The following is a 16,342-nucleotide window of genomic DNA, read 5'->3' as shown; positions in this document are numbered from 1 at the left end:
CAGTTTTCAATAGAGAGATGCGGTAAGCAAGCTCATTTTGGGTGACGTTTTCTAACAACAAACTTTGCAAAGCGTTGCTTAGCAACGACAGTTGTTATTAACATGGCTTAATAAATTGCACGTCAAATTAATAAGTATAATATAATTAATATATGCCATATATCGAAAATATTACAAATATGAGAAAAAAAGATATCCTATGTTCATCCCGAGACCCTCAAGTATCTCTATATGTGTATTTTATCATAATTGAATTAGCGGTTTGGGCCTGATTGCGTAAAAGACAGACAGACAGACAGACAGAGTTACTTTCGAATTTATAATATAAGTATGGATTAGGTTATCGTTTCAATTTTGTAAGACGTAGTAAATATGTTAAAGTAAGAAACAATATTATTATAAACGTCCTCTGCAAGCCCTGGTAACAAGGGAGCTATTATTAAATATAAATTTATGCAAAATATATTTTACTTCTAATGATACATTTACAGTAGCTGTCGAATACTGTACAGTATCCTACATATTACAATATGCGTTTCTTAATATGTTTTAATTTGTTAATAATAGTCTCATTAATAAGAATCAGCATTACGACGACTTTGAATAATTTTGTAAGTACTCAATAAGGCAAAAATATATTTACAAGTCACTTGCAAATATATTAATATCAACATCAAGAATTGTTAATTCATTTGGTTAATTGCCTTGGATATTTGGCTAATTAGGTGAAGGAGTGTCTTAACACTAGGTTCCCTCTGCCTACCCCGCGGTGTGCGGTATAGGGTGTGAAGCTGATTTTAATAAGATAAATTCATATTGTAAAAATGTTTTAGGTAACAATCTCATCTTTGATGAATTGCTATTTTTAAATAATAACACCAAAGTGTTAACAATGTGCTTATAACTTTTAAAATATTTTTTCATTTTATATACTAATTAATTAATATTTTAAAAAATATTCCGCCTACAATGTTACCTATATGGCTAAATTAGTTTAAAAATACAAAATTTTTCATCCCCTTTATGGAAATTGAAAAGCTTTTAAGAAGGCATACAAGAATATATACACAATGCAACGAAATGCAATTACAAAGCAAATAGATAAAGAAATACTGAAAATTTGTTACATATGAAAAATTTAATTGAATATTCTCAATTTCAATCATCAATTTTAATAAATAATCATTTTTTTGATCAGATAATCCATTAGGAAATGGATGGTAAATTACTATCGGTATTGTTTACTTAGTGTAAAATGTACAAACTATTATAATTCTAAAATTATTTTATTAATAATTATTTCTATATAATAATTATTAATTATTTCTTGTATCATTGCAGGGCCCTTACATTGTTACTGTTAAAAAATATGAATTCTGTAATGGACCGAAACGACAGAATTTGACAGATGTTACCTTAGATATGGATGCCGATAGAAGATCTGGAGTATTTAACATAAACTATCTTACTAACACTCGTATAGATGAGGTGAGTTTTACTAACAATAATATTAATATTGAAGCCCAGTGGCGATCGAACCCACCACCAGACACAGACGGCACCATCTATGCATTCTTAATTATAGTATATTATCATATATATATAAAATAATTTAACATTTTAGATCAAAATAGTTATGTCCACAATGTCGGGAGACACTCAAAAAGTTTTATGGACTTACAAGTTAAATGATCCCTGTAAACACTTTGCAACGGCCGCCATGATAAGTTATTATTACAAGTCGGCTAATTGCGTCGTGAAAAAGGTTGAAAATAGTCTCTATAATTATATTATAATTTAAATCAAATAAATTAATATGAAATCAGCTTTATGCTGTATCCCGCACACAGCAGGGTAGGTAGAGGGAACATAGTGTTAAGATACTCCGTTCCCAACTTTCCGCCGTATTCTGAAGGTATTGCGTGTTTGGCGGAACTCAACGCTGCGCGTTGCTTGGACACCAGAGCGGAGAAAGTAAAATATGCATTTAAATAAATATTTCTTTCCCTAGAGTGGGGATTGAACCCACAAACCACAACCGCGTTTATAGTCACACTTTGTGCCCTTTGCTCTAAGACTGGCCTCAAGTATAAAATAAACTATTCAGCTTTATTATATTTTATAAATAAAATTGAAAATAACTTTTGCTATTAAATTTCAGGGGCTTTACAAAAGCGTTGTCAGTTTTGATGCAACTAGCAAATCACTTATGGGAAATAATTTTTTTTACGATACTTATTTATTGAAAGTGTACATTTTGTCAAAGGAAGGCAATATTGTGTGCATGAAATTATTTAATGAATTTAGCGAAAAAAAAAATTAAAATTTTATATTATAGTTGGACTTGAAATTAAAAATAATGATTTTATTTTCTTACTTTTGTCTATGATTTACATTTAACAGGAATCGATAAAAATATTCTAAAGAGAAAAGAAGGATTACTAATATTAGCATGGGCGTAGCGAGAAGGGGCGGGCGGGCATTGCCTTTTTAATAATAAAAACAAAATAAAATAATAAATTTATTTATTTTTCAAATTATTTATTTATATTAATTATTTATGATTTGAATAAAAAAATCTTAATACAAATATGTAGTAGCTTATTACAATCACCATTACACCTTATAATAAATTAATAATAATTATTTCTAATTTGTATCAGTTGAACATATATATGATAATTGATATTCAATTCGAATAAAATATATTTTTAATCTGTAAAAAAAGTAACAAAACAATTTCATACTTAAAAACTAAAAAAAAATCATCTCCATCTATTGAAATCTTCTCAAAGAGTCCTCTAAAAATATCAATAGGACTGGCTGTTAATTATTCTATTTTGAAAAGAAAATTTATTTTCTTTATGTGGGTTTCAATTATAAATTTATTTCAATGGTGTAATTTTCCAGTGTAACTCTTGTCAAAAGTTAAAACTACTGGTTTTGTTTTTTCTTTTTTATATTTTTTGGGCAGTCAAGTTTTTTGTGTTTCCTTATAATATTTTTTATTTACTAATTTAAACTAGTTAATCGTAAAACGAAGAAAAAAATATACAACTTTTTTTAGGATTTGAATGTTTTCTTGAATTATTATTATATCAGTCATTTTAATACCCATATTAGAGGATTGTATTATAATTAGTAATCGAAACTAAATATGCCTCTATTCCTAATTCTAGTTAAGTTTGAGACTACGAAGCAATTTAAGTTTAACTTGAACTTAAAATTAAAAGCTTGACGACAGGCGAGCACACATACTTATTACACGATATTTTTGAAGTATTGCATTAAAAATATTAAATATTTAATGCCCCCCAAATAGGAATCGAACCCATTCGCTCGCATGTGCCTTTGTGCCACGACAGCCTTCATTAGTCTTATTTGTCTCAAATATAATTTATATTGTAAGTGTAGTGTATATTCAATGCAAATGAATAATGAACTTTTCAAACTTATTTATTAAACTTTTAAACGTACGTTATTTAAAATTATAATTATTAGAATTTAAATTATATTAATTCCCAGAAATAACCAATTAAGGCTAAAACATCTGTAAAACGAAAAAATTATATAAAATTTCTGAAGTAAAACAACTATTATAAATACAATTCTTACCTTGTACTATCAGGCATTTGTATTGATAAATAATAAAATATTTTATAATAATATAAATTATACTGTAAGAATTTCTACTAATTATTTTTTGCCAAATACCGTGATAAGATGATAGCTAGTTCTCATCCTGACTGTACCTTCTCCATTATAGCATACATAGTCTATGAGCTGTAAATCGACAACAGTTTTTGAATAGTCTTCTAAGAAATCTTGTACTAGTTCTTTTGGTATTTTAAAAGGATTTATTGCTGCTACTGCATCTAATAACCAAGAAAAAACATATTTAAATATTGCTTGTTGTGCTTAAGAAAGCTCTATTATTTGTTCAACTGATGATGGCATCATGGTGTGGTTGCCATATGACAAGTTTAAATGATACAGCTTCACGCTGTATCCCGCCCATAGTGGGGTAGGCAGAGGTAACCTAGTGTTAAGACACTCCGTTCCTCACTTCCCGCCGAATTCTGGAGGCATTGCCATACCTACGCCATTAGCCCGGTTTAAGAGTTTCATTTAAAATATGTACAAATGTCGTAAATCAAAGATCTTATTATAATTCCTTTTCTCTAGTGGGAAGCGAACCCACCACTGCCCCGTTTACAGTCATGAGCTGTGTCTCAAGCCTGCTTGGGTAGGTTAGTGTTTGCCTAGAACTCCAGGTATCGAAAACGACCATACAAAACGCGGAATATTTCAAGAGTGATGAAAATCTTTTATTTATGAGTTAACTCATTTACTTACTTTTAATAGCTTCCAAGCTGCTGTATATATAGGATTTTTCAGTACAACGCACATCAACATTGTTAAATCCGATAGATGTCATCATTCGCTTAATTTCTTTTTCAGGGTCCTTGAAAAGAAATACAAAACATATGTAAGGGATAGAGAGCCAGATGCCAGATGGGGCACAAAGTTCACACTTTACAGTGACTGTAAACGCGACTGGTTGTGGGTTCGATCCCCACTCGAGGAAATAAAATTTCCATTTCTTTGCTCTGGTGTCGAGGCAAAGCGCGGCGTTGACTCCCGCGTTGACTCCACACGTACTACCTCCAGAATTGAGGCGAAAAGTGAGGAATGGAGTGTCTTAACACTAGGTTCCACCTGCCTATCCTGCTGTGTGCGGGATACACCGTGAAGCTTTTTTTGGTAGGTATAGAAGTTAGTTAGAAATTATATTTATAAATGATGTTTAACTTTTCTTAATCACCTGGCAATCGTGGTACGGTGACACGAAACGTTCCACATCTCTCAGCCAATAATTCCATTTTGCATTGCGAGCTAAGGTTCTATAAACATCGTACACAGGCATGTGTCCCAAGAACGTAAGCAGACAAGCACCACCCCTCGTCAACAGATTGTATATGTTTGTGAATGCTGTCCTGAAATATATATATAAAAAAATAAGCAAAATACAAATGATTACATATGTATGTAAAATTATTTTACTTTTTACACATAGAGTACTTGATAGGTGTAGAATAAGTACTAGACTGAACTTCAGCCTAACATGAACACGAAATTTAAGCTTACGGACTCGATCAAAAATTTGTAAATATCATCTTTACAGACTTTTTTACGCCCATTGTTGGACATAGGCTTCTCCCAAGTTTCGACTTGGTTTCCAAGTTTGACTAGATCGTCGGTCCACCTGGCGGGCCTGCCTGCGATAAATTATATAGTACTCCATTCATTGGAAAAGAAATTGTAAAAAAATTGACTTTGACTACATTTACATTTTTTTAAGAGTCGCTTAAAATGTTAACATTTTAAAATATTTAAAAATATACTTTTGCTGCGGCTTGCAATTATTATCATTGTCCAAAGAAAACGATCAATGGTAGAATTTTACTATATATAATTTAAAAAAAACACAAAATCAGAGAATATCATTTACAAACTGTAATTTAAAAAAATATATTTGAAAATAAATATATATGACAATTAATGTTTTTTGTAATTTTGTAAGAATTTTGTAGTTTTTCTTTAAAAACTATTAAAAATATATAATAATCCCAAGGTCTGTCAAAGTATCGAAGGACGCTTTGTCCACGTGTTCGTAATACGTTGTTACTTATATTATTCATTTACGAACGTAATACGTGAGGCATATAAAAATATTATTTATATAATTATTTTATTTATGGCTATCATCAATTTATTTAGGAGTGCATCTCATTTCAGTTTTATTTTTTGATTCTATGAGTGTTGATTTAAAAATGTTTTTTATAATAGACCATAAAAATTATTAAAGTACTCACTCTTGATGTTTTATCCAATGTAGGGTGTAAAATGAAAATGCATGATCGAAATTTCCTTGCAACTCTTCAGGTAAGTCTCCTTCTATATCGAGGACAGTAAAGCTGATGTAATTGGTCGCATGGTGTTTGTTTGCGAATTGTACCATTCTATCACTCTTATCACATCCCACCAGTCTAGTGCAATTTCTGGGTAAAAATTTGGTTAGTATATTTGTTGTAACACTTCCATCTCCGCTACCAATATCTATAACTGTGTTCCCATCGTTTTTCCATTTAATTTTTTTCGCATATTCTTCTAAACACTGCAAAGCATCCCTTTTCTGTAAAGTATTACTTTTATGATATAGTTCAGCATTGTCCATGTTGGGATTTTTTTTTGATTTACATATATTTTTAAAGAAGAAAAGGTGCGCGTGCGCTAGGTCGTTGCGTTCGACGCGGTTTCGGCGGGCAGTCTCGTCAGGAGCGTAGTTCGTATGTATTTATACGTGTCGGTGCACGGCATCGTTGACTCCGGCAAAGATGGTCGAGAAAAGCAAGATTCAGGTCCAGGCAAGGCCTCGCTCTTGAAACCTGAAATTTATTATAAGCAATGATAACGTGAGAAAACATTTTAATATCATACTTATTTAGAAAAACTTATAAAATTATTTCTTTCCTAAGTACGAAATAACAGTTTAAAAATGTTAAAAATATTTTAATATTATTATTCATCCTTATGTATACTCCTCTGCGCCTTTCCTTTCTATTTAATTATGTTCCATAACATTTTGTTTCGTATAGATTAAATATTCACAAATACAAATATAAGCTTTAATAATGTGACAAATTATCTTAAAACATTTTATTCTGCCATATTCCTTACATTAATACAAATGTTTTTAGCATCTCTAACGTATCTTGCTAACAAAATAAATTTCGAATAAATATTCAGGTGACGTCACTCTAAGTAAAACGCAAAACGATTTACATTATAAATGTAGTAAGGAGAAGGTAAAATTGATGTTTATTTTTATTTATTAAGCATAAGTATTAAAATATGCTCGTTAAATGAAAATTGTTTACCGATCTGGATATGACCGTATAATTTGATGAACTTATTAATAGTTTAGGTTAAAGAATATCCTTGTAGTTAAAAAAAATACGTTTAGAGACAGAGTTAATTGATGTCGTAGTATCGAAAGATTCTCAATATATCTTATGCTCGATTCATCTCTCCGAGATAATTGAATATTTTTTTAAACCTAAAAAGGGCATTAGTAATACAGTACTTACTCCAACGACCAAATTTACTTACCATTTATATATAAGTGAGTAATATACGTAGGTAATTGAATATTTCTCTAACTGCCATTTTATAAAGGGTATAAGTCGAAAAGACTAATTCATATAAACCAAAAATAGAGTTACTTATCTATATTTGATCAATAAGTTGTTCTTACGTATGAATAGGTACTATTGTATAGTAATATAAATCACTGTCCTTGATCTGTACTATTTTTACTTGTCTTTTTAGCTAAGCAATGTTGTTTTTAAAGGAGAAAAGTTTATCCAAAGAGCTCACTAGCTTACCATATAAGGATTGATATGGTTTTAGAAAAGAAGATATACTTATTTCAAATAGTTTAACTCAATTTGTTGGATAGAATGTGCTGTTTATTACTTTCTAATTCATTTAAAAATATTATTATTATTACCATTAATTAACTTTTTATCATTTTATGGTAAAAGGTACTCACGGTTTAAAATTATACTATGTATTAAATATATGGTTATTAACAAGACGGTGTTGCTAGTTTTCATTTAATATATATGTAGAAATGTCTTGCCATGTCAAAATAAAAGTATATACTCGTATATACGCGATTCTTTTAGATTCGTAGATAAAATCACGCAAACGACGTAGAATATATTATTATTGTTGAATACCAGTGTATATTGTTATTCTTGAATGAACGAGGCTGTATATAGAGTCAGAAAATTACAATGGGAAAATAAGATAAGTTCATATAAGTGTTGTAATGTCGTTTATATTCTATGAAGTAATAAAGGAATAAGATGTACTTGTTGTACAGATGTTTTAGATTTTTTTTTATTATTATTTTATTGATTTTTTAGATATATATTATTATATTATAGTACAGTAAAATTATTTATTCCCTAGAAGTATACTAATACTTTAAATGATTGAAGTGCACAAATATCATGACCTTAGCTAAACTGATTCGCATATACCCACCTCACGTTTGCATTCCGTTGCGTATGCATTACGTTTAGATAACACTTTTAAAAATAATTCACCTTACAACCTTCGAGTTAGATGTTATATTTGAGTGTTGACGGACTTGCAGATGGCGCGGATGTAGTTGCCAATTTTGGGTCATATCATTTAAAATTAATATCAATTGCATCCATTACAAGGTGCTTTTTCCATCATAATGCTGAGCAGTTTCTGGTTGAGACGAGTAACTTGCCCAAATATACTAAGTGGGGGTTTCGAAGGATGAAAAATATATCGAATATGTGAAGGCGTAAGACGTATATTAGTTCGAGCGTAAACGATTAAATTGTCATGCTACTTACAAACGTTGGGTAGGACCAGGCTCAGTCGATCTTCTTTGACCGTTCACGAAAAAGTGCATTGCCCTGGGTCCGCGTCGTAGCTCGCCTTCTTATTGCCTTTATTCGTAATATATCTACTCAGCTGGGTTAGGAATCTTGACCTAGCCTAATGTGATCTGTATTGCACACGCTCAGTTTCAATCAATGACAAGATGCTCACACTAATCGTTGTAATCATTTACGTATTGTTTTTAATGTTAATTATTTTAATTTTAAAATTTAGTATAGGTTTTTAAAATCTTAAATAAATTAATTACAGTACTAATATAAATACCTGCCATAAAATGTTGCCATCAATTACCATTGTTGCCACACGAAAAAGGTTTCTATTTAGTAATACTTATGATTCACCCGCATTATTTTATATAACAAGTGGGTAGATATACTCGTAATATGTAACTGAAGTACTGCACCTCATGCACCTGTGTGCGGCCATCGCGTACGCTGTAATCTAAACTCGAAATTCAAGGACGAAGTTAAAAACTGGCAAAAAAATTCAAGACGGTGCATCCATAAGCTATAATGCAAGTGCACAGTACGTTTAAAGTGAGAGGCCGAAAACGATTTTGATACATAGGTTCTCTCTCGCAAACGTAATAAGCGGACATTTGGAATATTTGCTTATTTTTTTTAATCATTAAAGGATGAAACAAATTTTAATTGACATGGATGGATCCATTGGATCTATTGGATGACAAATTTTAATTAAACAAAAAATGTTTAAAAATTTTTTTTGCACCTTTGAAGCAACGGGATAAATTGCGATGCAATCTCTACTATCTAAGAACGTAGTACCATTAAGGAAAATCTTGAGGAAAATTGTAATTGATAATAGGAAGATATTATAAAAGTTATTGGTAAATAACCTAATAGATAAGATCGGCTATGAGATTTTGTATGTTCACATAATTTTGAAATACTAGGTACTTATTATAAAAATACTAATGGATCGAACTATAATGTATGGTGATATTTCCTAAGCACTTAGTAAGTAATGCTTTTGCCGTGTAAGCTTCATGAAGTAAATATAATAAATGAATCGAAATATTTTTTAATGAAATAAGCAAATGATAGATATTCAACGTTCTTATAGGATGAGTATTCTTTTTTAAATGAATATAGAAAAAGTAAGAAAAGAAACATTTTTGTATATTAGTTATATTAAGATTTTATACATCAAGCTAGCTTGATGAAGTCCGAGGACTGAAATCTTAATTTTACATAAAAAGAAATTTTACTTAGTGTTATAAGTAACCTAATACAAGTTCAAGTATCAAAATTCGTAGGCGGATGTGTACTGCAGTCGTCCGCAATGTCACCCCGACGGAGTTCAATGCTCAAGACCAGGAGAAAGGGCTCGTATTTGGGGAATTTTATTCTATTATAATATGTCTTTTGAATATTTACACTTTGCCTAAAAAATAATTACATACCACGATAGACAACAATTCTTGTTGTTGTTTAATTTAAATTCTCAAGGAAAAGAAAGTCTCTTTTTTTAGCGTCACGCTATATCCCACACACAGCAGGGCAGAGGGAACCTAGTATTAAAACAGTCGGTCCCCCATTTTCTGTCGAATTCTGGTGGCGTTGCGCAACTCAACTGCGCGCTTTGCCTGGACCAGAGCAAAGAAAATGGAATTAAATATTTCATTTCCTCGCATGGGAATCGAACTCATAACCAGTCGCGTTTACAATCATGCTTACTGCCACTGGGGCTTGACTGGCCTCAAGAAAGTTTCGTTTCAACATATCCCTCTATCTGTCGTATTTACATAGATTACAAGTATAATGTCTCCAAATATGTGATTACAAAATAGAAGGTGCTTTCTCCAGGTAAGCTCGTCGCCCGAGTGTTTCGAAATATTTGTTATCAACTTCTTATAACAATAAATGTAATTGCTTCACGTGACGCATCAAACTTGTACTGGTTTTGGATCTTGGATATATCATTTATTTTAGGGATCCACATTGTTTTGATATATTTACGACAAGTAAGTTATTTATTTTATTTAATTAAAATATTATAATTTTATTAATTATGTAACTTAAGTACATTTTCATGTACCTAATGTAAACTTTTGAATTATTGTTGCTTGTATTGAAACACTTTCCAAGCTATCTACTTAAAATAATAAAACTCTTGAAGTACGAAATACTTACGAATAGCTTACTATTATACAAGTATTGTTTTAAATGGGCTTGATAATAGGACATTAATTATATGTTATAGTTGTGTTGTCATGTTTTTTAAAAAAAAACATAGTAAAAAAAACTCAACATAGTTGTGAACATGTATAATAAGTGAAGATTATTTCTAAATTTGAAGCTAAATAAAATTTGTGAAAACGGAAAAGTAATTTTATTTTCTTACGTTTCACTTATGTAGGTAGTTTTGATTGATTTTTTTTAATTATAAGGAACCTCTTAAAAATTTAGCATCTCTATCATTATTAGAACCTCCTGAGGTACTTGATAATGGAACAGGGAAGTGAAAGTTAGAAAAAGTTAACATCTTGTATTGAACTGAGTACTCAGTATCATAGAAAGTAACTAAGTAATATATAAAAATGGAGATGTATTATAAACTAGTGGACCCGAACGCGGCTACGCCCGCTTGAACTATATGAATATTTATTAAATATATTTATGAAATTATTTTCAGTTTTCAATAGAGAGATGCGTTAAGCAAGCTCATTTTGGGTGACGTTTTCTAACAACAAACTTTGCCAATCGTTGCTTAGCAACGGCAGTTGTTATGAACATGGCGGAATAAATTGCATGTCAAATTAATAAGTATTTTAATATATTGATATATATCGAAAATATTACAAATATGAGAAAAAAAAGTATCCTATGTTCATCCCGAGACCCTCAAGTATCTCTAAATGAGTATTTTATCACAATTAAATTAGCGGTTTGGCCCTGATTGCGTAAAAGACAGACAGACAGAGTTACTTTCGAATTTATAATATAGGTATGGATAAGTACATATATATGTATATTTTTTACATATTCATACATATTATAGCGCATATAGTGGGTGTAGAGTAGGTAGCGGGAACCTAGAGTTAAGACACTCTGTTCCTCATTTACCACATAATGTTTGTGACATTGAGTGTACTCAACGAGTCATATCGAATGATGGAATTTAAAATTGTCATATGTTTTGTTACCAGAGAATGAAAATAAATTATTCCCCCGACTGGGAATCGAATTCACTACCGTTACAATTACGCCCAGCCCTTGCTCTACATCGGCCTCAATATTACTATTGTAAATATGGTAAATAATTAGATTATCTTTTACCATGTATGAAGACTTCAATCTAACATTTCGTAAAGGTACATGCTCTTATAATGAAATGGGGAAAGTAGTTGACCTTGCTTGTATCCAAACTAATCTTTGTGGATAAAATGATGTTTTGGTGGGAGTGAGAGTACCAACTCTTACTCTTTACGACTAAATGTAACTTATGGGATTCTTAAGTGACTTGGTGAACTCTTTTAACGATATACTTATGCAATATTAAATTTATAAATAATTTTAATATTTAACTGTAAGCCGATTATTATAATACTAGCGATCCGCTCGCGGCTTCGTCCGCTTGAACTATACAATTATTTATTTGCTATTCTAAATTACTGTTGTGTTCTAATAACACTATAATTGTAAAGATATTTATTATATAGTTATATTTGCAGCGTTGAGTTCTGCCATTCAACACGCAATACTCCAGAATTCGGCGGAAAGTGGGGAACTGAGTGTTTTAACACTAGGTTCCCTCTGTCTCCCTGATGTGTGCGGGATACAGTGTGAAATTGATGATGGTGATGATGAATCCATATTATATCGATGAAAACTGAAGTTTCAGTCAACTAAATAAATCAGTTATTTTATAGCAATATTGTTATAATATTTTATTTTATTTTTTTTAAATTTATAAACCGATTTAAATAAAACAAATACTTAATACTAAAACTAAAATAAAGTTTGGAAAACTACACTGGGGTCACTCGAGGAAATAAAATATTAATATTAATATTTCTGCCCCCTGTTAAGGCAAAACGCGGCGTTCAGCTCCGCCACCCAACTCATAATGCCACCAGAATTTGGCGCTGAGCGGAGTGTCTTAACACTAGACTCTCTGCCTACCCTGCTATATAGCGTGAAGTAAAAAAAAATATAAAACTACAAGTATTAAGAGCAAGCAATATAATTATATTATTGCAAAAATTGTACTTTTGTCCTTACCAAAGAACTAAGCGGGTGCATTGAACCAAGGATATTACTACCAAAATTTTAAATTGGTATGCTTTCTTTGTCACTCTTACGTCATTTCCGTTTGTATAAAAAGGTAGGGGCCGATATAAATTGTTTAGGCGCCGTAAGCCGTTTAAACTTGGTCTCTCATTGAAGTCCCAATGGTTCCAACATTAAGGCAGGTTCGGTTTAAGGTCATAAAAGTTGTCGTAGTCTTAGAAAAAATATGAAATTAGTTTTATGCAAATATTGATAATAATTAAGCAAGTTAAATCAAGATAATTGTTTTAGAATCTTGAAGTACTTGAAGGCAGGTGTCTACTAGGCACAGGTTCTCATTATAAACGCGACGGTTGTGGGTTCGATTTCCTCTGGGAAGACATTGAGTTATTCTCATTTCTATCCTTTGGTGTCAAGTTAAAGCGCGTGCTAGTTCCGCCATTCAACAAGCAAATGCTTCTAGAATTCGGCGGAAAATGAAGAATGGAGTGTGACTTAACATTAGGTTCCTTCTGCCTACCCTGATGTGTGTGGGGCACAGCGTGAGGCTGAACTATCTTTGCCTGGCTACAGTTATTGGAACATTTTTAGAAAGTACTTAGTTATATGTATATTTATATATATGCTAATTAGACATAAAAGCGTTAATTGCTTATTAATTACGTAATAAACCTCCAAGTAGAAATCGAACCTACAAGCTTCGCGTTTGTCCAACCATTTCTCTCTTCCGCCACAATAGGCTAAAAATATCTAAAAACATCTTTAATTCACTTAAAAGTGCCATCTACTGTGACTCAGTTTTATTATGAAGACCAGTCAACTCCGACAAGACATTCAGGGTGTAGTGTTACTGTGATTCGGTAGAGGGCGTTGAATATAATTTTGTTTAATAGTATAGTGAATTTTATTTTTAGTAAATAAAAATCAGCATCAAGCTGTATGCCGCACACAGCAGGGTAAGTAGAGGGAACCAAGTGTGAAGACACTCTGATCCCTATTTTCTGCCGAATTCTGGAGGCATTGCGTGTTGAGTGGCAGAACTCAACGCCTCGCTTGGCCTTAATTTATTTTTAGTATGTATGGCTTATTCGTCTACGTACGGTTCATGAACCGTAAAAGGTAAAATCCCGTTATTTTTTTATTTCTCCTGTCTGATTATTATTCTGCTATTGATGATATACTGTTAAAGGAGCAAACCCATTTTATTAAATTAAAAAAAAATGGTACCAACTCGTGGAGTGCTCTAGGTATGTTTACGATACATTTTTTTGTACGCATTTAATTACATAATCAAAATATTTCCTTATTTTATTCAGGCACGAAAAATGAACAAATGTTAAGGTAAGTTTACTAGAGTACAATAGTGAAAACCGCTACTCGATCGGTTAAGTCGTTTTTCAGATTAACGTCTAAAAACATCAAAAAAACGTTTATAAATACGGGGGTATTAATTGTATTACTCTTTATGTTGTTTTCTCTTATATCTTCCACGTACAGACAGCGGTCTGTTATATTTTTATTATAATTAAGCATAGACATAATTATGTAGATAATTTAATTTCACATCTTGTATTGAATGTATAATATAAAGTAAATAAGACAGTATCTCTGAAAAGTTAGGTTTCCTTGCAAAGAAATTTGAATAGACTTGACAACTTGAATCCAAAAAAAAAGCATCTCATATAAAAATTGAGTGGTTCAAAATTATTTTGTGCCGTCATCTTTATTCCTACATACAAAATATTATTTACCAACGCTCACAGGCGCCGGACCTGCACACAGGAAGAAAAAGTATACAAAATATACAAAAAGCTTTACTAAGAATAAGCAGGACAGAGTGCGGATCTTATTTTTCTCGCGGACTTTTCAGTCGCTCTCGGGTGGTGGGAAATGGGGGGGGTCTCCACCCACTGCAATAATACTGCGTCACTATTTTGCGCCATTACCTACACTCGCTTCCTATTCTGTGAGTAGCGTGGTTGGTAGAACGTGTAATTTTGTAAAGAGTTGGTAGGTATATATATAAATGTTACTTTATAACGTTTAAGAACAACGGGAAAGCTGACATTTTGGTTGAGTACCAAAAAGAATAACAAATCTATCAGTTCCTCCGCAAAGGCTAATCATATAATAAAAGCTTTTAAAAATAAAATAATTTATTTTTGTATAGATAAAATAATTTACACTCCAATACAGTCACTTTGTTCGTGATACCACACCCATAGGGGTATTTCATTTTACCTCAAATATTTTATCACTATTTCAGGAATTACTGACAATAATACTCTCATTAAAAATGAAAGTTAATTTCAGGTATTAATTCAAATTTAAATAACTATTTAACTCATTGTAATTTTGTTGATATTTAATTAAAATTTCTTTGCCATACAAAAATATAGGTGCTAATATTATATTTCCCAAAACTTTTAGGAACATGAAAAAATCAAACTTTAATTTTCAGATCTATAAATGTTAGTGAAGTGGTTGAAGTGGTGAAGTTAGAAACAGAAAATTGTTCTTTTAGCTTTAAGAAATATTTTTTGGGGCTTAAACAAAGAAAGAGAGAGAGTGAGAGGAGAGAGTTACAGAGGCATTGCGTGTTGAGTTCCGCCACTCAACACGCAATGCCTCTATACCAGGGCGAAGAAATGAAAATAGTAAATATTTCATATCCTCGAGTGGGAATCAAACCCACAATCTGTTACGTTTACAGTCACACGCTTATGCTCCTGCGCCACGGCTGGCTTCTTTAAAAGATAATAAGAATAATATCTAAATTTAATATCTAAAAGGAACACTACGCAATAATGCAGCGAAACTATTCATAGCAATGTGCGAATGGAAAACGGAAATTATTGAAAATCGATACATATGCTTGCTATTTAAGTTCTGGGGGGAACCTAATCCTTAGCCATTGCGTTTCCCAGTTCCCAAATTTTCGAGCCATTGCGTGTTGAGTGGCGGAATCCAACACCACGCTTTGTCTTGGTATCAGAGCGAGGAAAGGAAAATATTAATAAATAACAACACATTTCCCAGACTTGAAAATGATATTAAGCTTTTGCTGTAAAATTTTCATTTACATTTCATTCACATATATTAATGAAGATTTTTATACCCGTATGTAATTGTTTAAACAATAACTAAGACCCATTTACAACCTCAATCAAAACGGTTTAATTACATCGCAGTGTGGGTACACCGTAACGTTGACGATAACATAATATATATGAGCATTTAAAATATTTACGATACATTATGCCCGCAGATTATTATTAGAACATTGTCACACAGCTATCTAATACATATTATATTATAAATAACTGATGCAGGAATTCAATTAGCAGCGAGGTAATATTTACAAAACAATATGGAAACAACTGGCGGCAGTATAAAAGCTTAAACAACAGGCAAACAATGTTAAGCTTTAATAAAACTCCGGGAATAGTTATACATAGAGTGGAAATGCAACTATCTGCTCTGAGGACACCTAAGCATACCGATGCAGATATAGCTTTGGAGACACAAAGTATTTACTACTTAACGACTTCCAAAACAATTAAAACTCAAATCGCCACATC

The 16,342-nt window shown here is 31.5% G+C and overlaps 1 protein-coding gene across 1 annotated transcript; it reads right to left on the bottom strand.

Annotated features, from left to right (window-relative positions):
• Nucleotides 1-2,663: 2,663 nt before the first annotated feature.
• Nucleotides 2,664-6,455, bottom strand: jhamt (juvenile hormone acid methyltransferase). Its single transcript, XM_085202877.1, has 4 exons — nt 5,877-6,455; nt 4,826-4,997; nt 4,357-4,465; nt 2,664-3,875 (listed from the first exon to the last, which is right to left on the bottom strand). The coding sequence occupies exons 1-4, from the start codon at nt 6,236-6,238 to the stop codon at nt 3,697-3,699; spliced, it is 822 nt and encodes a 273-aa protein (XP_085059003.1). The 5' UTR covers nt 6,239-6,455; the 3' UTR covers nt 2,664-3,696.
• Nucleotides 6,456-16,342: the final 9,887 nt, after the last annotated feature.

The sequence above is a fragment of the Heliconius melpomene genome, chromosome 19 (assembly GCF_056956725.1).
Source record: "Heliconius melpomene rosina isolate 202511_hmr_F chromosome 19, ASM5695672v1, whole genome shotgun sequence".
Lineage (NCBI taxonomy): Eukaryota > Metazoa > Arthropoda > Insecta > Lepidoptera > Nymphalidae > Heliconius > Heliconius melpomene.
This window is presented reverse-complemented; position numbering and strand designations above follow the sequence as displayed.